At 36.1% G+C, this 24,418-nt stretch overlaps 1 protein-coding gene and 2 long non-coding RNA genes across 5 annotated transcripts; 2 read left to right on the top strand and 1 right to left on the bottom strand.

Annotated features, from left to right (window-relative positions):
* Positions 1-6,013: 6,013 nt before the first annotated feature.
* On the top strand, positions 6,014-8,321 carry LOC133690029 (uncharacterized). The gene is made up of 2 exons (XR_009841388.1): positions 6,014-6,429; positions 6,547-8,321. It is a non-coding gene; the product is annotated as an uncharacterized LOC133690029 (long non-coding RNA).
* A 3,153-nt stretch (positions 8,322-11,474) lies between these two features.
* On the bottom strand, positions 11,475-13,075 carry LOC133690027 (fasciclin-like arabinogalactan protein 4). Its single transcript, XM_062110169.1, has one exon. It carries the CDS (start codon positions 12,966-12,968, stop codon positions 11,691-11,693), a length of 1,278 nt encoding a protein of 425 aa, XP_061966153.1. The 5' UTR covers positions 12,969-13,075; the 3' UTR covers positions 11,475-11,690.
* A 247-nt stretch (positions 13,076-13,322) lies between these two features.
* LOC133690028 (uncharacterized) lies at positions 13,323-21,708 on the top strand. 3 transcript variants are annotated; one of them, XR_009841386.1, is made up of 3 exons: positions 13,323-17,907; positions 20,272-20,609; positions 20,804-21,708. It is a non-coding gene; the product is annotated as an uncharacterized LOC133690028 (long non-coding RNA). The 3 variants fall into 3 exon arrangements; XR_009841387.1 differs by lacking the exon at positions 13,323-17,907 and adding an exon at positions 19,518-19,647; XR_009841385.1 differs by lacking the exon at positions 13,323-17,907 and having other exon boundaries at positions 17,914-20,609.
* Positions 21,709-24,418: the final 2,710 nt, after the last annotated feature.

Genomic DNA, 24,418 nt, shown 5'->3' with positions numbered 1-24,418 from the left:
AGAAACATCTTCTCTTTAAGGATCAACTATTTCATCACACATTTATACCTTATTCAGCTTAATGAACTTGACAACATCCTGTCACTAATCAACCACCTTTATATTGGGAAATTCAAGCTAATTGAGAGCTCACTTTCTAATAAATGAATGTGGAGTTTTAGACCTTTCAATCTAGCATGATTTGTTCCTAATGATAGATCTAATCCCCTCTACAAGTTTTAGGTCAATAAATGATACATTTATAACTCAATCTCCACAATGATCTTGACAAAGTACCCAACTAAATCATCTATGACAAAAGAAAAATTCACCATGATAGAAAAAACTCTTAGGTTGTTATCTCATGTGTGATTTTGGTTTACATAAGGACAAAAAGGGACATACACCACCCATTTCGAAGAGGAGGGTTTTAAAAAAGAAAAAACAAGAATCTTCGCTAACAATATCTTGGCAAATACCACCATGGTTTTGAGATTTCTGGTATTAGCTTGCTTTTAAAAGGGCATATGTTCTTAAGTAGAAGTGGAGGTGGATTTTTAAGAAAAATTATAGAGAAAAAAGGGAGGAAACACAGAAGCTCTGAGAGGAAAAACCCTAGAATTGATTAAGAGAAAAGCTACAATAATTGTGTGCTAAGTTGAAGGAAAAAAAAGAAGAAAAGAGTGAAGGTCAATCTCAGATCGAAAAAGAAGTTAAAAGGCTATAGGAAAGAATCAAATAATCTAGTGAAGGAATCAACATTCACTTTACAAGGTATACCTTTAAACTTTGATAGGGGGTGTGACTTAATGAGCACACTCCTTCCCCTTCTGCTTTGTCTTTAAAACTTTTACTTAAATGTTTATTATGCATCCACTATAGTCATTTGTTAGTTTAAAAGCCATGAATGATTGTTTTAAGAAGTTTAAACATGCTTTGAAAATAGCTTGTGTATGCTCAAGTTTCGTTTGATGCCTTGAATGATGTGTTAGAAAGAGATAATAAAATGGTAAATAATATTGTACAATGTTGTGTTTAGTTAATCAATATTGAAGTTATGGCAAACTATCTCAAGTATGATGTTGTTGTGGATTAGGTTGGTTTAGGGTAGTTTACTAGGTTTGTTGAAGTTCTAAGCATAATGTTTGATCTTAGTGATAATGAAATGATCAATGAAAGAAAGCTTATGTCTAAGAGAATGCATTTCTTATTTGCAGTAGATAATAGGTTTTGATTGTTGTCTTGCCTATTTTTGAAGTTTCTTGTTGTTTCTAATGGTTCAAACAAGTTGTGCATATAATTTTAAAACCATAATCATTGTCACACGTGCGTGGTGTCGTGGCGATATACATTTACTCTTGGTATCTATCAGGAAAATAGAGGAGACAAGGAATTCTTGTCTTTTATTAGTGGAAAGAGAGAATGAGAGTCGCCACCTAGTTTTTGGTTACTAGGAACCCTAACCGGTCTCAGAGATCGAGTATAGGGACTAGCTGTATAGAGGGAAGGTATTAACACCCTAAATATGTCCTATTTAAGGTAAGTTGCATTGCTTGATTGTCTAATAAAAGCTAAGGTATTGTCGTGTTTTCTAGTTGTTGGTTTAATAAAAGTCCTCATTAGTAAGGAAATCTTTATATTATCAGGTAAGTTTTAACTATTCTAACCTCAACAAAACAAGAATTACCTCTTCAATATCGGGAATACGTCGTATGTATAAGTTTGTAATCCTAGATATTAAGAAGATAAAATAATTTATTTGGAATTTTTAAAATATTGGCCTAGTTCTCATGACTTTAGTAAATTAGTTATTAAAGCAAAAAATGCATGCTAACACATATTTGTTTTGAATTTTTTGTTGTATGAAAATACGATATGATTTTTTTATATATATTTTTGAGATACTTGGTCGTATGCATGAAAATAAGATTTTTTTATGTTTTTTTATATAAATATTTTGCAACATTTCAGAGAAAAATCAGGTATTTTAATACCAAATTTGTATTTTTACACTATAAAAATACAAATCAATATTAATCAAAATTAATAGAAAATTGCGCGAGAAAATAAAAAAAATTAAAAGGATTTTTGGAATTTTTTTGTTGTTTTTTATTTGTTTAATATATACTATATAATATTATATTATTATATTATAATAATGTATTGAGTTTGGGCTAGCCTAAATAAATGGGCTGAGCCCACCTTGGTTGGGCCGAGACCAGCTCAAAATAAATTTGGGTTAGGGTTGGCCAAAAAAAGAAGCAGGCCGAGGTTGGCCAAAATAGTTAGGTCTATATCGGCCCAAAATAAGGGTTAGGCTGAATTCAGCCCAACAGATTCTCCTAAAAGAGAAATTGGGCTAGTGCTAGTCTAATCCATAAACAGTGGAGAGTGAATTAATTCACTCTCCACTTTTCATTAGCAGAATAATGAAGATGGGGGGTGGTGAAGCAGAAGAAGGAGGAGGAGGAGGAGGAGAAGGGCGGGGGAAGGCTGACCTAGCAATGGCTCATACTGGCGCTGATGGTTTTTCTTCCAAACAAGGTGGTCGTGCACATGGGGACAGGGTAAGGTGGCTGGGGCGGCTTCTGTATAGCCACCCCAAAGCCGCTCGCAAGGTATAACTCCCCCGCCTCTTCCATGATGGTGATAGGGCATGTGGACCGTGGGTTATGTCAGGGTTCGAGAAAGTAGGGAGGGAGAGAGAGGGATGGAAAATGTTGTTCCAAATGACACTATTTTGTGGTTTTTTTTATTGAACAATACATGAAACGTCATTTTGAACAAAACACGCCGTTTCATTTATAAAAAAATGGCTCTACAGAAGTCAGTTTCCCAATCAGTCCTCAATTTGTGATTTATTCAATCAAGTCCTCAATTGCAAATTTAATTTTAAGAATCAATTCAATTACATCTTTGCCAAATTCAAATGTCAGCTCTGATGTTGGCCGCCCTTTTTATTTTGGTCCTTAGTCTCGGGTTTATGCAATTGAACTCCTGATTGACCATCAAACTTTTAAATTTCTTTAATTTGGCCCCTGATTCTCATCAATTGGGTTCCTAGAGTTTGACACCTTTTGCAAATTGGTCATTGACTGTAAATTTCTTCAATTTAGCCCTTAATTGACCCCAAAACTTTGATTTTCTTGCAATTTTACCCCTGATTTCAACTAATTGACTTGGTAAAAATTAAACTTGGTTTCTTAAAATTCCAATCTTTTCGATTAAACCCAAATTAGGCTTCCAAACTTATTTTTTCACCTATTAAGTCCCTAATAAAATTAATTTGACATTTTAAATCCCGAAACTTGATTAAATCCTTCAATTAGACTCAAATTAATTCTCAAATATAATTAAACTTTAATTTGGCTTATGATTAAATCAAATTGACATGTTAAAAATTTAATTATGCTATTGAACTTAATTTCTATGCAGATTCATCCAATAATCATTTAATTTGACCTTAAATCTATATTGTTTCTTCAGTCTTAGGTATAATGAGGGTATAATTAGACTTTGAATTTCATCCAAAATTGTAGCTTGATTTTCCCATATGTTTAAGATCCTCCTCGGCCTGCTTTCTCTGCGATGCTAGTCTTTATTATTATTATTATTATTATTATTTTGTTTTGGAAGAAAAAGAAGTAAATTTGAAGAATAACCCAAAAATAAATTATAACCGTCATAATACTTAAGTCCCTTTTCTAGTTTTAGGTTTGTTTATGAGGTTTTAGCTTTCCAGACATGACATTTTTGGGTTTGCAATTTGCATAAGCTCTCGTTGGTATTCTTGTTATTCTAGATTTGAGTTTTTTTGCATTATTTTTTGCATTTTAGCCTCTTCTGTAAGTATTTTATTCAAATAAATTGATTATTAAATAGTTAAATAGATCTTTTTAATGAAAGTAACGATTTACCTCAACAACTTGTGATCTTATCCCAATGTAAGGATTGTGACACCATGCGCATGCAAGAAAGTCACACCATTTTCACATCATGGATCACTTGCTGGATTGAGAGTCGCTGTTTCGTGGGCTTTGTTGTTTCTTGAAACCTATCAGGGCATAACGCACCTGCAAAAACAAACGGTGGATAAATAAAGAGAAATATTAAACTCCCAACCTTATCGTAACACTATCATAATTTGATTTTTTGGTCCGTAAAATCTTTACTTGTAAGAAGAAAAATTCTAGTTTTATAGTACCTTTAATACGGGGGAAACAATTTCCTACTATTTCTACTATATTTATATCTTAACGAATAAAAAATTTAAATATTTATATTATATTCAATTAAATTTTCCATAGCAGAATTGCTATCAAATTCCATGATCCATCCCGAAAAAGAATCAGTTGCAATAAATTTTTCATAGCAGAATTGTTATCAAATTCGCATCACTAAAGACTTGATAGAATGGTTCATGTCTGGTTTTTTAATCCATAAATCTTCACTTTTCACATCAGCACTCCAACATCACACGTTCTAACAGTGTGAATCTTCTCTCTATCGAAGGTATATTTCATTAGTTTGGTATGAAGAAGAGGGGGCAAGAAATGATGGAGATGATGATTTAAATGAGGAGAATGGCTGAGTGGTGGCCAAATTAGGGATTGCAGTTGGGGCTTTCCACCATTTATAAGAAATCATGTCTTTGTAATTACTTACACAACCTAACAACCATGTGTTATTTACCCATATGATTCTATTATTTGCCAGGACTATAGAATAAGAAATATATATATATCTGGTTGTTGTCTCTTTAGCCCACCCCAATGATACAAAAATTTCCTGGTGAGATAATTACTGTGATGTTTAATTCGGCAGTTAGTTCTACAATAATAAAGTGCTACAGACGAGGTAATTCAAGGAATTGCAAAGATGCAGACAATAGAGAACAAAGACAGGAAAATGTCAAACCCAGAAAAGAAAAGATATCCAAATTAACTAATCACGGTGTATTCAATGATATGAATGCTTAATATTTCAAGTAGATATGAACCACTTAATGGTGTTTCCAAATAATCAGATAGCGAGGAAGAGAAGCCCTCAGAAAAGTTAAGAGAAGCTACTGCTAACATATTGCTCACCTGTACAAAAATTAGGCATTATTCCAATGCGATAGAGGAGTAAGTAAAGGGGAAAAGGAGAAGCTAAATGGTATCCAGACGTAGGGAGTGGTCCTTCTGACGAGGAGATGCAGCATTACTTCTTATATATCCGGAAATTGCTCATCAATAGATAACCTCCTATGGCTCTAACTTTAGAGCTCATGATAGTGTAACACTGCCTGCTGCAGTTGTAACTTTCAAGAATCAAGACTAGTAACTTGTTGTAGGAATAAATTCACAACATAATGCTATATCATTTTCCTAAAACCGCATGCAGGTTTACAGTATGCTAAAGTTGTATTAAGGTATTGCCATTACTCACTCCGGCACTACTGCGCCTTGGATTCTATCGCCAGTATGGTAGAAATGATGGTTTGATGTCAAGTATTGGCTGTTAATAAAAGTTAGAACAATAAGTATAACAAATATCATGGAAACCACACGTTTGCATTTCATTCACAGTAATGCTAAAAGAAAGAAGAAATATTTCAATCATAGGCAGTGTAACTACCTTTGCAGCAGTGAGCCGAATGGGGGCAAGGGCGATGTGGAGATATTGTAACAACAACTCCCATCCTTCCTCCTTTCAGTCTTGGTACTCTAACCTATCCAGCTAGCCCGAAGGTTGCCTTGAAGTCCCATTTCTGCGCAGCACCATTAATTAGTGAGATGGCTTCTATTCATAAACAACCATTTGCAAAAGCATAGCTAAATGAAAAACTTTCCAAGCTTGTTTTGTCAGTAAGCGTGTTAAAATGCACAAAGGTTTTCAATATAGGAATTCAAATTGTGTCAGCGTTATCACCATGTTTGTTTACGTAATAACTTTCATGTTCTGATTAAACTATAATTTTTTAGTATTTGGTTAGTTACAAACTATACTTTTTAATTACTGAGATCCACAATAACAAGTGTTCCAACCACAGGCTAGGCCAAAGCAACTCAAACTTGCTTCATGAATTGTTTGCTGAACACAAAACGTGGCATTGCAGTTTACACAATTTTTTAATTTTATATTGTCGAAAATAACCCTTTGGTTTTCTCCTCTCATCGTTCTTTCTCTGCTCTCTCTACTGTTCTTTCCTCCCTCCAATCTCTCACAGACCTCACACATTCACTTTTTTTGGAGCCGATTGGAGATCCAAAAACCTTTGGGAATAATTGAAGTCTGTCAACAGATCATTCGGGGTAAAAAAGACTACTAATTTCCAACTCAAATCCCCGGCCTAAACTCAAACCAGACACCATATCTGCTGCTTCCTTCAAGCCTTTTCGTGGTGATGATGCTTCTTCAAAACCTAGAAATAGTTGAAGACACGCTGAAATTATTATGAATTTCAAGGTAATTTTCTTGAGAATTTATTTAAAAAATTTCATGTAACTTAAATTCCCAATATTTGCAATAATCATACCCTTCTTCTTTTTCTTTTCTAATTTGTTTCGTTGTGTTTTGATTCAGGAACCAAAGATCTAACATCTTTGTCTCTTGAAAAGAACAACAAACTCCCGATTTGTGTTGAGACACATCTAACACTACAGAACACGCTGAAATTAATGATGATGCTCAAGGTAATGTTCTTGATAATATATTTCAACATCTTTATGTAACTCAAATTCCCAATATCTACATATATCATTCCCATCTTCTTCGTATTACAATTTTTTGGCGTTTTGTTTTCTGTCAGGAGCTAAAAAGGGCTTAATAATCTGTCTTCTAGAAAATACAACAAACACTCGATCTTTGTTTTTTTTCTTCAGGTTACATGTTTTAATGTTTAGATATAACTGGGAAAAAATTGAAGCCATGTCCTTATGTATTTCTAATGCACTACCACTATATATGTCAATATTTGCATTTTCTAAGTTCAAATTTTTTAAAGGTTTAGAATTTTTTTGTTTGTAATATTATAAATTGTGTGCTACTTTAACGTGGGATCAATCAACATCTTATGAATAAATGAACTTGATTATATGCTTAATGATTTGGTTTTCTTATTCTGTAATTTTTTTATAAACTTGTATGGGTTTCTTTTAATTGTTTTTTTTACAAACTTGGTTCAGTGCATGTTTGTTATGTCTTTGTTGCATTGAGTGCTATAATATCAATCTTTTTTTTTAAGTTGCATGTTTTAAGGTTGAGATATAACCGGGAAACAATTGAAGTCATGTTCTTATGCATGTACTGCCACTGTATATGTAAATATTTGCATTTTCAAAGTTACATGTTTTAAGGCTTAGATTTTTATTATTTGTAATATTATAAATTGTGTGTTGCTTTAAGTGGGATCAAGCAACATCTTATTAATAACTGAACTTAATTATATGCTTAATGATTTGGTTTTCTTATTTTGGAACTCTTTTTTCTTAACTTGCATGGTTTTTTTTTTAATTGTTGTTTTGAGAAACTTGGTTCAGTCTTGTCTGTTATTTCTTTGTTGCATTGAGTGTTATAATATCACTTTATTTGTTATTAATGTTATATTTATTTCATCAACTATATCAAACACCTTATGTTGTCAAGTAGTCATTAGTCATTGCTGCTTTCACATATCAAAACTACAACTCATTATCACAACAAACTTATGTGTTGTCAACGTCTTTTATTACATTGCTTCTAGAAAATTAACCTATTAATTATATGTTAGAAAAAACATTTTAACCGAGAATATTGAAGATTCTCAATAACAAGATAAGGCTTGTTGAACTAGAGAGATGTTGAACACATTTTATAACATTTATATCAAAGTAATTGAGAAAGGTATGCGATCAAACATACATTTCGACAAAGCTAGTTAGAAATATGTTATGAATTGCTTTAAGGAGCAAATTGGACATGCATTAACGAAAGCACAATTAAAAAATAAGTGAGATGGAATAAAAAAGGATTGGAGAATATGGAAAAAGTTGATTTCTAAAACTGGAGTAAACTGGAGTACTAAATTTGAAACAATTTCGACAATTGACGAGTGGTGGAAATCTAAAATCAAGGTCTGTTTTTTGTTTCTGTTTGTATACAATTACTATGAACTGTTTTATTTTTTGTTCTTACAATCATTATGATTCATTTATATCTTTAGTTTCCCTTGTTGTAGGAGATATGAGGAGTTAGAAAGTTTAGGCATTCTGGTATTAATCCCGCATTGTGTTGTATGTTAGTTAGAAGAAACTATATTATATTTGTTTTAACTACAAATTTTGACAGTAAGTTGAAGAATAAATATGAGTTTTTATTTTGTTTGTTCGTGGTAAAACAACTTTGCTTTGCAGGGATAAATATCTTATACTAACTTATCGAAGATTAATTGACTTCATGGTATTATTCACATGCTTAGAGTTTTTAGATACAAGTTATCTCTGGATCCAAGTTTTTTTTTCTAATACTTTTGGTTTTTAGATACAGGATTATTTTAGTATCAAGATTCTATCAAACTAAATTTTTAGCTTTTCATATTGTTATTTATTTTATTAGGGATTGCTTTACCATGTCATGAATTAATTTGTATCGTTTCTTCAACAAGACTGTGAAACACAGAGACAGCTTGCTTGCTATATACCACAATATTGTTAAGAACATAATCATTCAACCATTTACAATGATCCTTCTCAAAAAAATGTGACCTTGTCCTTCTCGTCTACAACAGTGCACAAAACATTTGGCCAGAGTAGTCTCTAAGCACGTTTCCCTCTTCACACTTTAGTAATGTACAGGTGTCAAGTAACTGGAACGGTTAGATTCCTCGTTCCTCTAGAAGCTCATTTATTAAAAATCTTTTAATCTGTACCAGCCAGGAGAAACAGAGAATCTTGTGTGGGCTTTTACATTTCCGAACTAAATCCCACTCATAGTGTGAGTTATTCCAGCAACCTTCTTCCTATAGCCAGTTCTTCCGAAGATCTGTCTGTTCCTCTCTCCTGCTTCAAAGGACAGGTTCATGAGGAAATCTTGAAAGCATTATCACAAGGCACCAAATGGCCGAATGTATTCCAGTCCTGTTGTTCAATACCACCAACTCATGCCTTGTCGGCAAGAAGGCCCTCTTCCTCGAATGTATCCCAACAGAAAGAGAGTAAGCCTTTGTCCCCACAATCCTTCTAGTGCTCGCTCACATGTATATCCTTGACACACAAATTCCCTTCCACTGGTGAGAATCGCTGCCTTGGCCTCAGCCCTACTGCAGAGCACTTTCTCCTTAAACCCGAACCTCTTTTGCCATTAGGCCGATAAACTACCACTTCAGCAAATGAATCCGCAGTCATTTCAAGGTTGATTTTCCTTGAAGCAAACTCCCTTTTAGATTGAACTTGCTTGTTTTCTTAAAATATGGTGCTGCATGCTTATCAAGATCCTTGTGGAAATGCACTAGATCACCGATAGGCTTTATAACATAGTGGACCTGCTTTGCTGAGGGGAGATATGAAATAAGTAGTTGCGCTTGCCCTCGCTTAGAAACTCTACGCCCCTTGTTATATATACATGCTCTCGAAACTGAATTCACTCATTTTTGTCTCCGGCGCCTATTTCAAAGCAGTCTGGCGATTAGGCTATCTCGCAGTACTCGAAGACTTCGTAAACTCATTGCTGGGTTCTATCATAATAAAAGCTGCTGTGAGGAGATCCTTGTGCCAGTGAAGATTGCTTCCAGTAATCGGGAAATAATAAATACAAAAACCATTGTTTTATATCCAACACAACACTACGGATATCTATGTCAAAACAATTTGACATGATATGCGAAACTTCAAAATGGGGTCGATATCATTATAATCACAAAGGATCAAAATAAGAAATACCAGCCCAAATCTTTTTTTGAAAAACAAAACCTTAGCTCTGGATGTTGTTCTAGTTGAAATCTAGGCCTAGAAATTTATTCACAGAGATTGTGGCGGAATAGAAATTAATTAATGCCAAAGAGGTGGAATATGAATTGGAAATGGCATGTGATCTGTAATTTAGAAAATATGGAACATTGATTGCTCTTGCATGTAGAAAAAACCAGTTACGAGCTATTCTATATTACTCCAAATATTATTTCCCAATGGAATTCTCAATGAATAGCATTTCCCAATTAAGTCACCAGCATATATTGTACCAGAGAAAAGGACCTTCACTCAAAGCTTTTCCAGACAGGTTCATAAGATTGTCATCATTAAATTTCAGAAATGTTTTATTTTTTACTAGTAAAGTATGATCCAGTAATTGGAAACAGACCACAAGAGAAAGAGCATTACCAAGTTTGAAACTAACCAGCCTCTGGTTCCATGACCATCATTCATTTTAAATCTCACATTGTTTTCTTCCAATGTTCAATGACTTGACACACACAAAAAAAACATGGAGTAAAAGGAAGTTTTAAAAAGTGTTCTTATTAGAAGCGGGGCTAGAGTTTTACCCTGACCAGTACTTATTGATCAGATTAAAGACTGCAATGACACGAATCAAGCAAAAGCAAATAACAAAACATTATAGAAACTGGCATAGCAGCAAATTACAATAACACACCCAAAAGCTAGATAACACAGTTGAATTAAAAGAAAAGAAAGAAAGAAAGAATGCCTCCATCAGATTCAGAAGGCATTACCTTGCTTGGCCCATGGGTGAAAGGAACTTGAAGCCTTACTCCCTAGTGCCTGTGATCATTGATCTGTTTTAACTCATCCCAAAGCTAAAAAGTTAAAACAACAAAAAAGTAGAAAGACCCTCATTTTCCTTGATCAACCAAAAAAACAATATAACCACACCAAATCAGAATCAAAGTGATGAGAACGTAATCACACTTGGATTTGGGCGACAAGGAGCTGGTTGCACCGAAATTCATAAATCCAATTTGGATTTTGCAATCCTCTCTGCTGTTGATACCCACCAGTAGCAGAGCCAGAACCAGGTTGTCTCCCCAGCAACTTGAAGCTCTAATTGCTCCATAAACTGATGGCAGGGAATCTCTTATTCCCAGTAAAATCATAAGCCTTTGATGTATCCAAAGCCTTCAGCTGGAACTCCCAAACGAAACAAGCCAACAACCACCAATTTTGCAAACTCAAACTTCTCCTCAATCATACACTTTCAACACAAGTACCAATGAGATCAACAATGCAACAGTACAAGCATCCCCTGCTGCCAGACCAATTTGTTTGTTATTTTTAGGATAGAGCATGTGCTATCAGGGATGCATTTAGGGCAGAACTCATCGAGGAGATTGATTCGGACAATCTCTTTAGGCAAAAGGAGAGATCAAACGCAAAAGAGAACTCAGCTGCAAACCTCATAATTAACTAACAACAACACTGTTGGAGAACATAACAAGCTGCCAGAAAAAAAAAAAAAAAGCCATTTCCTTCTTCGACTCTTATCAAATCAAAAGCCAAGAAAAAGGGGGCAGAACTGCCAGAAAAAAAAAATGATGCTCTTATGATATAAATTATTCAAGGAACTACACAATTCACACTTCTACATCTACCTCTACAATGCCACATACAGGAAAAAGAAGAAGAAGAAGAAGAAGCACAAGACAAGCTACTTTTGTTGCCCAATTCAAGTCAATAACCGTGTACAAAAACCCCTCAAAAAAGGAAAAGAATTCATTGATTATGAAGTGCAAAATACCACTAAATACAATACCATACAACAAGAGCACAAAGCAAAGGTAGAGTAGTGAACCGCTGTAACCCTCCAACTCCAGACTTCTCTTCTCTAACACCCGGTGCAGAGGACAACATTTTCGGCGAACTCTCTGGCGACAAAGCAACAGCAGGCGGCAGTGCATTTCCCATATCAGAACTCCCTGGCTTACTAGTCAACACTGGATTCCTCCCAAAAATCTCTTTAGGCAAAAGCACTTTTGAAACCCCAAAAATTGCAACAGGGTTCTGATCAAAAACCGTCTGCGTAACAGACGCCAGAACAATCCCTGAATCAATCGCAACCGACCCATTAGCCCTCGAAATATTTAAAGTAAAACTGCCAGCACCCATATCTTCAGTAGCCAATGTAGGCTGCACAGGATTAACAATAGACTCCAATGAACCCAGAGGGTAATAAGAATGTAAGACATGGAATTTTAAGACATCAGCTTTCTTATCAGCTGGCAATGACTGTAAACTAACATCAGTTTCCGACAGATCTGAAAATGCAGAATCAGTAGGCACAAAAAGAGTTATTCCAGCTCCTCCTTCATCGGCTTCGAATTCCTGTACAACACCAGAAGCAGATAACAAAGATGCTGCGACAAAAAAACTGCGGCCATCAAGTAATGCTTTAGTAATATTCAAACCCAATGTGGGCCTTGTTTCTGATGCCATCAAATCAAACCCATATGGGACTAAAAGAGAATTCACTGAAATTATTGAAACATTGTAAGGAAGAGTCTTTATCAGGGACAAAACCGTGGCGTTTGAGGAGGAAAAAGGGGATGGAGAGGAAATAGTGATTGCGTTTGTTACTGGGTTTCGAGTTATGTTAACAGAGCCAAAGTTAGAGGAGGCACGGCCGGTTGTTTGGAAGAGGGTGGTGATGAGGGCCCCAGCTGGGGGAAGTTGGTGGAGGTCGGAGGAAGAGAGGTATTGGAGGAGGATGTGGTAACGAAGGAGGTCGGTGAGGGAAGAAGGAGAGAGGCGGCGCGTGAGGTCTAAAGAGGAGGAAAGGTAAGAATTTGGGATGACTAAGAGAGTGAGAGCAGAGCGGTTGGAGAGGTCTGAGGTTATAGAGGGTGTGGAAGCGAGGAGGGAAGTGAAGGAGGAGAAGTCAGGGAAGGAGGAGAGGAGGGCTGTTAGGTTGGTTATGGCTAAAATTGGGGTGATGGTAGTGGTGGTGGTGAGGAGGAGGAGGAAATAGGTAAGTGTGGTTGTTGGGGTAATTTGGGAAATGGCTGGATTGATTCGTGCCATCCCCCTGGGGTTTCTTTTTCAGGATGTAGCAGAGAGAGAGAGAAAGAGAGAGAGAGGGGAGTGAGTGAGAAGGAATGGGACTGATTTTGATGTGGAGAAGGAAAATGTGTTAAAAATGTGTTTTTTAGGGGAGGAATAAGGAAAGTTTCAGTCCTTGAAGGGGCTAAATTGAGTTTTTTGAGGGGGCAGTATATAAAGTTTTGATCTTTGAGGGGCCTTTGCTTACAATACAATATTCGAGCAGTGCCCCTTTTCTTACATCACTCTCTTTCAATGCAATCCTCCCTCTCTCCGCTCAAAGTTATTATCTCCTTTTCTTTTCATGGCATCACTGTATTAGGTATGGCTGCTTCTCCAATTTTTTTCTGTTCTGCTTTTATTTTATGCATATTGAATGCTCATCTTTATATATGAATGTGTGTTTATTATTTCAATCCTTTTATTTACAAATGAAATTGAATTGCTTTGTGGAAACCTGGTTCTAAAAACAGAAGTTCATAAATATGTGGAGACCATTTAGGAGGATTGTCTTGCATCTCATCTTGTTTTCTCTGTTGATTGTTTTGTGTCTCCAATTCCTCTAATTTTCTTGGCGTTCAAAGTCAACCATGAGTTCTTGAGTTCTCACACTATCAGATCGCACCCCAACTAGCAATTACTACATGACTTACATAAGCGTCCTAGCAGGTTGTCTTTTTTTTTTTGCCCTTCACTTTCCTCTCTATCTTGGATTTGTTAAACTGTTTTATGTTGATGCTAGTTTTAGTGCTTATTTTGATCATGTATGCCCCTACAGTCTTGCTCCCAATTGTGGTTAGGATCTACTTCCCAAATATCCTCTATTTGCTGCAAGTTTTTATTATGTGTTTCCCTCTTTTAGAACAGTCATGGTAATGGAAACAAATCGAACCCTATTATTGTCATGCACACTATATATGGATATATATATTTTGCCCTAGTATGAGCGCTGACCTCCCTTGGCTATCGACCATGATGAATTCTATACCCGAGAAACCCCTAGATATGTGGAGAGATGTTGGGCAGCCATTAAAGGACTACAATGGAAGAATCTCTTTTAGGGATAAAGTAATAGAACCCCCCCTCCCTGAGATTTTGATCGTGCAGATCTTCTCGAGAGGAATTTGGTGTGGATCGAGTTTGAGAATGGCAATAGGTTTTTGCCTAAGGTATTTATAGAAGATGGTCTTTTCAATGATCTCTGCCTTCCATGGCAAGATTCACTTGTCATCAAGCTTCTTGGCAAAGAGATTGGATTTTATCAGTTGAACACAAGATTAAGAAATTTATGGAAGTCGACGGGTGGTTTTGAACTGATGGACGTTGTCAATGGCTTCTTTAAGTTTGATCTTGAAGAGGATAAAGAGAAAGTTATCAATGAAGGCCCTAGGATGGTGTTTGATCATTACTAAGCTGTTAATCATTGGTCGGCGGATTTTGTATCATCATCTGCTAAATTAAATCGTACAATGGTTTGGATTTGTATCCCTAGTTTAAACCTAGTATTTTATGATGAGAATCTCTTGATGGCCATGGCATTAGCCATTGGTAAGCCCATTAGGGTAGATATGCATACCTGCAATGTAGAGAGATAAATTTGCAAGAGTTTGTGTTGAGATTAAGCTCAATAAACTAGTGGTGGGTAGAATTTGGATTAAAGATTACTGGTATAATGTTGAGTACGAAGGACTTCACATAACATGTGGGAAGTGTGGATGCTATGGCCACCATGACAGTGATTGCAAGCTAGTCAAGGAGACCGGACCCACCATGGTTGAGTCAAATGCTGCTACTTAAGTGGAGGTGGTGGCCGAGGAATCATGCAAGGTGATGGAAGCCATGACAGAATCTAATCCCATGAAAGACACGCAATTGTTCCCGTTACACATGGTGACTGGTTGGCAGTTACAAGGAAAAAAAAATCGTGAATTGATCACAAAGCTAAGAATAAGGGGATTGGTTATGGAAACGTACACAATAGATTTACTGCTTTTAATAGAGCAGTTGACGTGTATCCTAAAATCTTGGAAGTAGCTAGACCAAAAGTTTCATGTTGGGGAGGGTAAGGGCTCGAATCCTACTAGATATGTGTGGGCTTAGCAGAAAAGGAGATTTAGGCGAGATGAACCCACTTTAATCCACCCCAAGCCTGTTAATGATATTTCTACATCGAGAATTAATAAGGGAGTGCTTGTGGGAGCCCACAACCATGTTTCCAAGGAGGGGTCGCGAAGAGACATAAGTAAACCGATTGTTTTTTCTGCTGGAGGGTAGGGGTGAGCAAAAAAATCAAAAAATTGATTAAACCGAGAAAACCGGAAAAAAAATAACCGAAAAAATCAAATCGTGAAAAAAAACCGATTAAATCGATTAAAATTTTGAAAAAACTGACCGGTTTGGTTCGGTTTTATAAGTCTGAAACCGAAAAAACCGAACCGAATGCAAACCGAAATAAAACCAAGCCAAACCGGAAAAAAACCGAGTCAAACCGGTTTGAATCGGTTTTTGTCCTAAAAAACCGAACCGAAACCGGTTGGTTTGAACTGGTTTTGGTTTTTTTTTTTTTTTTAAGTTTTGGTTTGGTTACTTTTTTTTTTTATAAAAACCGAACCGAACTGAAAATGATCACCCCTACCGGAGGGTCTGATGACGGTATGACGGGGAGTATCAAAGGCAAGTAAATAATGCAGCACGTGGAAGGGAATTTGAGTCCAGGTTTTATTTTAACTTCGATAGGTGTCAATGCTCATACTTCGGCCTTTGTTTTGAAAGACACTCCTCCTGACCTAGAGGTATTGAGCTTTCTTTTGTTACCCGAACTTCAGAAGGAACTATGCCAAGGGTTGAGGGCATGGCTATGTCCATTAATTGTTAAGGTGATCAGGGGTTTAATGAGGGGATGGCTATTCAGATGGATGGTGGGCAGTAACTATTTTGCTATACTTTTGCTACTTATTATCTATCTTTTTATTATGAATATGTTTACAGATTTTTCTATAATCTCATGGAATGTTCGTGGTGGTGCTAAAAAGATAAGAAAACGCCACTGCAAAGAATTGGTAAGGTATAGTCCTCCTTTGTTTGTCTTGTTGGAAACGCATGCCAATTTTTTGAAGGTCAAGAATTTTTGGTACAGTATTAGTTATACTCCAGTGGCTGTTTCTGAAGCCCAAGGACATGTCAGTGGCATATGGATTATATCTTTTGTTAGCTTGGTCTCCTTTTCAACCTTGGATATCACTAGGCAATGTGTTACCGTTCAGATTTTTATGGGAAGCAACTCCTAGTTCTTATCGGCAGTCTATGCCTCGCCCATTCCTAGAGTTCGACTTCAATGAAACATCTTCTCATTCCGAAACTTGAGGAGGTCTCTTCTCCTGTGCCAGGGCTTCACGTTTCTTACAGATGATGTCAGATTGTGAGGTTTCAAATTTGGGCCACCAGGGCCCTAATTTTACTTGGCACAAACATATTCATGGGGTTCATTACTTAGCAAAACGGCTTGACAAAGCACTGGCTTCTTTGGATTGGCAAACTAGTTTTCCTGAAGCTTATGTTGAAACTTTTTGCAGAATTCACTCTGATCACAACCTGATTATTCTACCGTGGGGGATCGCTAGACTGACTTGTGAAAGATCTTTTAGGTTTGAGGCAGCCTGGACTACCCTTTCAGATTATCAGGATATTGTTTGTAGTGCTTAGGATAGAGGTTGCCATAATGTCCTGAAGGGGCTTCAGGAGGTTTGGTAGGATTCTATTTCTTTCAATCAACACACTTTTGGGAATATTTTCCACAGAAAAAGATAGCTTGAAGCTCGGATTAATGGTGTCAAGAGGTGTCTTGAGCACTATACTGATGATTCACTTCTTTCTTTAGAAAAATCTTTACGTCATGGTTATGAAGTTTTAGGTTCCAAAAATCTAGAGAACAGTGGGTTACTCATGGTGATAGGATATATAAAGTTCTTTCAAGCTTAGACAACTATGCGGAGAAGACGGAACAAGATTAACGGGCTTTTTCTCTCTGATGGGACTTGGTGCACTGATGATTCTAAACTGCAGGAAGAGGCCATCTAGTTTTATAAGAATTTGTTCTGCCCTAAGGTAACTGTTACTGCTCACTTTATGGAGTCTGTTCCTTTGCCTATATTATCTCCACAAGGAATCTCTAATTTAGAGAAACCAGTTTCTAAAAAGGATGTTTATGCAGCTCTAATGAGTATGAGATCTTTTAAATCTTCGGGGAAGGATGGCTTCCAAACTGTTTTCTTAAAAAAAATACTAGAATGTGGTTGGGGATGACATCTGGCATCTGGTTCAAGCTGCTTTTATTAATGGATGTTTTGATAAAGATCTGACTAATACTTTTATTGTGTTAATTCTCGAGGAGAGACCCACAAGTTTGAAGTAGTTTCGCCCTATTAGCCTTAGTAATGTAGTTTATAAACTCATTACTAAGGTGCTAGTGAACAGGCTGTGACCTTATTTAGATGATTTAATTGGCCCCCTCCAGAGCAGCTTTAGTTCTACTCGGAGTACTGATAATGCCTTTGTTGCTCAAGAAGTAATGCATCATATGCATCACTTCAAAAGCAAGCGGGGTACTCTGGCAGCAAAGATTAATTCTGGGAAAGTCTATGATAGGGTGATACGGGACTTCTTGTAGTCCATTCTAGAGGATTTCGGTTTAACTCCTGGTATAGCCTCTCTAATTATGTTCTGTATGAGGTCTTCCTCCCTCACTCTCTTATGGAACGAGTCTAAGCTTCACTCATTTATTCCTCCTACTTGTGGCCTTAGGCAAGGAGACCAATTTCTCCTTATTTGTTTGTTTTTTGTATGGAGAAATTGGCGTGTTTAATTACGAAGAAAGTTTCAGAGAAGATTTGGCATCCTATCCACCTTTTGAGAGGAGGGCCAGGTATGTCTCACTTGTTCTTCGCTAATGATGTCTTGTTATTTGCTAAAGCCAGTACTGCTCAGATGCAGATCATGACTAATATGCTAGCAGACTTTTGTAATGCTTTTGGGTTAAAATTTAATATTGACAAATCTAGGGTGTTGTGTTCAAGAAATGTGCAGTGGAGAATTAAACATGACATATCCCAGCTCTTTCCTATCAAATTTGCTAGCAGTCCTGGCAAATATCTTAGGTTCCCTCTTATCCAAGGGAGAGTTAAACGTCCATATTTCAATTTTATTATTGACAGAATTCAATCCAGGCTGACGGATTGGAAACAAAGGTTGCTTAATAAACTTGGAGGGACATGCTTGCTCGAGCAGTTATTTCTTCAACCCCCACTTATGCCATGCAATTTTTTTGGCTCCCTCAATCGATTTGTAATGGTATCAATAAATTGATCAAGAATTTTATTTGGGGAAGGTCCGATGGAGAAGGTGGTCTTTATTTAGTTAATTGGGAATCGGTTTCATGCCCAAGGAGAATTGGAGGTCTAGGAATTCAGGATACTAGAGCTGCGAATGTTGCTCTTTTGGGTAAAAGCAAGCTTGAAATCTTTTTAATGCTAATAATAAGATGTGGGTGAAGGTTTATGGCCACAAGTACCTTTGTAATAACAATTTGTTTACAACTACAGTTTCTGTTAATTCTTCTATCATTTGGTGGTCTCTTGTTAAAGCTTTAACTCAGTTGTGAGAAGGCTTCATTTATAAGCTAGGTGGAGGGGATATTTATGTCTGGTTTGACCCTTTGTTAGAAGAAGGGCATTTGAGCAATCTTGTTGAGTACGTGAATGTGTTAGATGTGAACTACAAAGTGAAGGATTGATGGACTAATGAGGCTTGGGACTTTAGCAAGTTGGCAACATCCATTCCAGAGGCTATTAGATACTGCATAATGGCTAGCCCCATTCCTTTATTACCTGGTGTAGTAGATAAAGTGATTTGGGCAGCTACTATGACAGTGGTTTAGTCTACGAAATCCGCCTATTTGTGGCTTTTGAATAGAGATGGGCATGTCCGAAGTGACTTGGATTGGAGTTGGCTATGGAAGTTAAATGCTTCAGAGAAGTGTAAAATGAAGTTTGGCTGATTTTCCATGACAACCTTCCTATAAATCTGGTGCATTTTAACCGCCATATTGCTCCTAACTCTAAATGTTGCAGATGCAATCACGGGATGGAAGATGTCCTTCACTGTTCGAGGGATTGCAGGATTGCAATGTTTATTTGGCAGAGTCTCAGGTTTGACTCAAGGGCTGACTTCTGGTCCTTCGATGCAAAACAGTGGTAAACTAAAATGTTGGCTAATGACACTCAATTCCTTTTTCTTGTGGCGATATGGTGGCTTTGGAGTCACAGAAACATGGTTGCATACAGAGATGGGTACAAGGGGGACCAGTGGTTGTTGAGGCAGATGTTACATTTTGCAGCTGATTGTTGTGTGAGCTGGAATGGTAGGGATGCTGCTCGTTCAAATGCCACCATGATCTTTTGGCAGCGTCCAATCCAGGGATTCATTAAATTGGATGTGGATGGAAGCGGATTCATTAAATTGGATGTGGATGGAAGCTTTATTGGTAATCCTGGATAATTGGGTGCTTGGATTCTCTGGATTCGCAGTTTATGGTCCTAATTTGCTTCTAGAGCTCCTCGCCTTGAAGCATGGCCTCTTGATTGCTTGGAACTAGGGTTATAGACAGGTTCTTTTTAACTCAGACTCTATGGATTCTCTGCAATTGATTAAAAATTGTGACATCGATTTTCATCATTATGGTTTCATCATTATGGATATTCGTTCTCTCCTCTTAAAGGAATGAGAAGTTCAGCTTCGTCATACTCTAAGAGAAGGCAATTGTTGTGCGGATTTTCTTGCCAAATTAGGTGTAAAGATTGGATGGAGCTTTATATTGGGGATGATCCCCCTGCAGGGTTATCCTCTCTTCAACTTGCTAACTCTATGGACATTTGTTTCTGTAGAGGTTCTTAGTTTCTGCTTTTTATTTCCCTTGTACCAAAAAAAAAAAACACTATATATAGGTATGAATGTAGTTATAACTTCCCTGAATCTTTGAGGGACCCTTATTGAATGTTTATATCATGGCCAAAAAATGTATTTTACAAACAAAATGACAGAGGAGTTCTTGGGAAAAAAAAATTTAGAGAAAGAGGCCACTTGTTTTCTTTTTATTATTTTTGTTGCTGTTATCTTTATTTTGATCATTTATTAATGGTAATGCTATTTCCCCTACGCATTTGTTTCTGTACTTCTGTGTAATTTATTATTATTATTATTAAGACCTATAAATGTTCCAAGTCCTCTTCAGGAAGGTGGCTGGAATACACAGAAATAATACGGCTCAGGTGCCCAAGATAGCAAATATGAGCAAAGATTGTCATAATTGGAAGCCAGTGAAAGAGGAGTTCACATTCCCTGCAAACTCTGCTCCCTTCAATAGCTGCAATGCCTCTACCATTGTTGCAATTGTCTAATTGGGTTAAATAATTCTCTTCGAATTCTTACAGTTTGCCTTCATCATCAGTAGTTTAATGTTTTGCTGATCTGTGCTTTGTGCGGGTTGATAAAGATCACCTTTTGGTTGCTTATTTTGAAGGTCCAAAAGAGGGAGCACATGATGTTCAAATTTGGATAGAGACATACAAAGTAATTATTCCTCCTGTCTGTTTGATCATTTTCTCAATTAATAGTATGTGGCTGATGCATCTAATTTTTTTCAAGAAGCTCGTTTTCATGACTGTAATTGCAGGATATACTCTTTAGTAATCCTACCCCGTAGTATTTTATTTTGTTTATGAGGAAAGAATAATTTTGTATTAACAAAAAAATCAAATCAACAGGGCTTTCCAATCCTGCTGCATATCTGCCGATGGGATTTCTCCCAAAAGGCCCAATTGTAGTTCTCCAAGGTGGCCAAAAAATTATCAAACAGTTGCTTCCGCAGAGAAAGATGGAAATTCTTGAACTCAACTCCATTCAAATGCATCATATGAGAAGGAACACGGTCTCGAGATCTTACGATCTTCCTTCTGCAAAACCATTCCAATTCATAAATAACAAGTTCTCCATCTTTTTTGTTTCTGTTCCCCTACCTATCACAAGGATCTTGTCCCACATATGTCCCAAGCCAGTGAGCAATATTAAAACATTGTTTCAACACATGAGACTCTTCCTTCCAGTAGTAATAAACTGCACTTCCTCCGTAGTTTAAGTGACATCAATTAACTCACTGTTGGATTCAAAAGATTCATGTAAACAAAGCAGTTTTAGGAAGATCCTGGACCAATCCATTGATGCCTTCACTTCTTTTAAGCCCTCTTGACTTGCCTTTCTTTAACTGCTGTGAGTTATTGATTCATTGTCAAAGTTCCTCCTCATGCTCCTATTGGATTTTAAGATTGTTTATCTCATATGGGTGGGTATCTGCTGTGCATGATGGTTACTGGCAATCGCCTATCATTGTTGACGAACAGCCTGATGTTCCTATGTGGAACCCTTTACTGTTCAAACTGTCACCAGAGGAGCTACTTTTGTTATATAAATTCGGTCAAGACAAAAGTAAAACTTCCAATCTCCATGGTCTTCCATTTAACTATTCCTTTTTGTAGTCAAGTTTTCCCAGATAGTATGTATATGAGTTTGTTGGTTGTTGGTAAATTCATATGTTTTCATCTAATTTCAAGAACACAAAAGGCTATTCTGTTTCGTATATCGCATGGAATACAGAATGCTATACATTTTTCAAGTCTCATTATACCATATATTCTGCATAAGAAAATTATGCCACATCGAATTGAATTCTTAATACCACGGGGAAATTGAAAAGAAAAGTAACTATTGATGCAATACTAGGAGACCGCTTCTGTTTACTTATTTATTGTCATGTTTATTTAGGAATATATTATTCTTAGACTATTTAGTATTTTATTGTAATTTTTTTTTATATAATCAATAAGCTTGTAGTTTCAATTTTATAAACCAAAAGATGCTTTATTATTTAAGAGTTACAATTCATAAATGTAATCAGAGTATAAATCACTCTATAAATGTAAGTATTTCTTTCTTGAGTTATTAAGTTTATATTATATTCAAGTTGTTTTAATTATTTGGTTATTTCATTAATTTCATAAACCAAAAGATGTTTTATTATCCAAGAGTTACAATTCATATATGTAATCAGAGTATAAATCACTTTATGAATGTAATTATTTCTTTCTTGAGTTATTAAATTTACTTTACATTCAAGTTGTTTTAGTTATTTGGTTATTTTTCAGTTAAACTACTGTTTATGTGGGAGTGAATTTAATCGTATTGATATTCGTGTAATTCTGTAATACAAATTTAAAAGCATATATGGAGATCTAAAACTAAATTTAAAATTCAAACCAATTAATTTAAAACTCTAATTTTAAGTTTTAAAGTTTTTTTAATTAAGAAAAACATAAAATAACTTACATCAAACATCATTGTAAATTCAAGAAGTTTTTCTTGTAGATTCCAAAGGTTTAGCCTAGTGGATTCTAGGATTTTTGGTTCATGGTTCAGGGAGAAAAGTGAGCTTAGATTCCAAGCATTTATTTTTGGGAGGGAGCTGTTTTGATGGATAAAAGGGTTCGTAATTCTTTGTTCATGTGGAATCAACAAGCAGCACATGCAGAATTCAAGTTCTAGGTTTTCTATCCTTCTCATATGGTGTTTGGTTGACAGAAAGTCCACGGAATAAGAGGGAAAAGTAAGCCAAGAAATTGAGTTTCCAAGCATTTTTTATGAGGGGAGACATTATGTCAAATAAAATTTTTCATAATCCTTTGTTCTTATGGATTCAAAAGCATAGTTTTGTGGGTCCAAGAAACCATCCTGGTATATTTCAAAGGCTTAAGAAAGTGGATTCCAAGTTTCCTATCCTTCTTAGATGGATTTGGTTCACAGAATTGGAGGGGAAAGTAAGCCCAGAGGGGATATTCCAAGCTATTCATTCAATTCAAATCCTAGAAATCGGTTCAATCCATAAACCTTATATCCATTGTTGGCAAGAAAAAAAAAATATAGGGTTGCCAAGCCAATAGCCTTCTTGTCACTAAGAAGAAGAGGTGGCAGAATCTTATCTAAAGGAGTAGTGGAGTAACTTAAGTTGAATAACTTGCACTGCTGTTGTTGGTAGACAAGTGAAGATTAATGCAAACAACATTATTTGGGTCGAGAAAGAATGTGGCGTGGGAGGTGTTAAGGTAACGAATTGATGTTCGATTTAAAATCTTTGTCCACTTCTCTGGCACTAAGTTTGGAGAAATATCCTATGTAATAATTTTTCATCAGGATACAAAATTCCTAAATTTACACAACTATAAATTACTTCTGTGAAAAGAGACAACACAACTAGAAATCAAGTGACTGAAAGTCTTCTTCTAGACTGTTCACCTTTAATCAGAGAGGGAGAAAAAAGTAGAAGTAGAATATCTAGAGCAAGAGTCAACTTGGGAAGCTTTGCTGTCTTGATGGATGTTTATGATTATGTTAGTTTGAAGCGCATAACTCCTTAAGTTGAGATAGATTTTATAAGATATGCCATTTCTTCATGTAAGTCTTTGAATTTGTTAGATCCCCTGAATCAAACCAATGATATGTTTGTTGTGTTCTTCTTCCACCATTACCTTCATGAAACTGCCTCTTCTTCTTTAACCTCAACTTTATCGGGTCTAAGAATTGTCTCTTCTGCATTCCATATAATTGTTGGCTTCTGCAATAAAGAACAGGGTGGATAGTTTCGTTGGTTCAGAAAGTATGACATGACATCTAAGCATTTGATTTACTGTAATTGTGTGTATTGCTGCACAATTCTGTGGGCAAAAGCTTATACAGAAGATTGTACAGAAGTGATATACAAACTAAACAACACTTTTAACCTACAACATTGTTCCTGTTAGTATAAATTTAAGATTTTAGATATACTAGGAGTCTGGGACAATTAGTGTAACACCCCAAAATTTGCATTTGACTTAGTTGATGATTTCTTTATAATAGTGCAAGATTAAAGAAAATCAGTGGGCAAAAGCCGAAGAACTAAAGAAAAAAGGGTTAAAAACTTAAAATGCAATTACTAACTTAAGTAGATGTAGGATAGATTTGCATAGTTAAGTAGGTGAAAGAGGACAATGATCAAGTTTGTGAAGTATGACAATTTTGCATAGTCATATAGATGAAGACAGACAAGTTTTGGCATGTCATGCTTATAAGGTGTCGAAAGGAAGTTAGAGATACGCTTTCTTTTAGAATTGCCAGAACTAACCACAACTTTTCTTCCATTTCTCGAACCTAAGAGAGAGCTAAACACCATCCTAAAAACTAACACCACCAAATCATATCTTCCTTGAACAAGTTGTGATTTATTAAGGCTTAAATTCAATAGAGTTGTTAGAAAGACAACCAAAGATAGATTGTGAGATTATAAAGGAAAG

Source organism: Populus nigra, chromosome 3, assembly GCF_951802175.1.
Source record: "Populus nigra chromosome 3, ddPopNigr1.1, whole genome shotgun sequence".
Taxonomy (NCBI): Eukaryota; Viridiplantae; Streptophyta; class Magnoliopsida; order Malpighiales; family Salicaceae; genus Populus; species Populus nigra.
The sequence above is the reverse complement of the archived record's forward strand: the minus strand, read 5'-3'. Positions and strand labels throughout refer to the sequence as shown.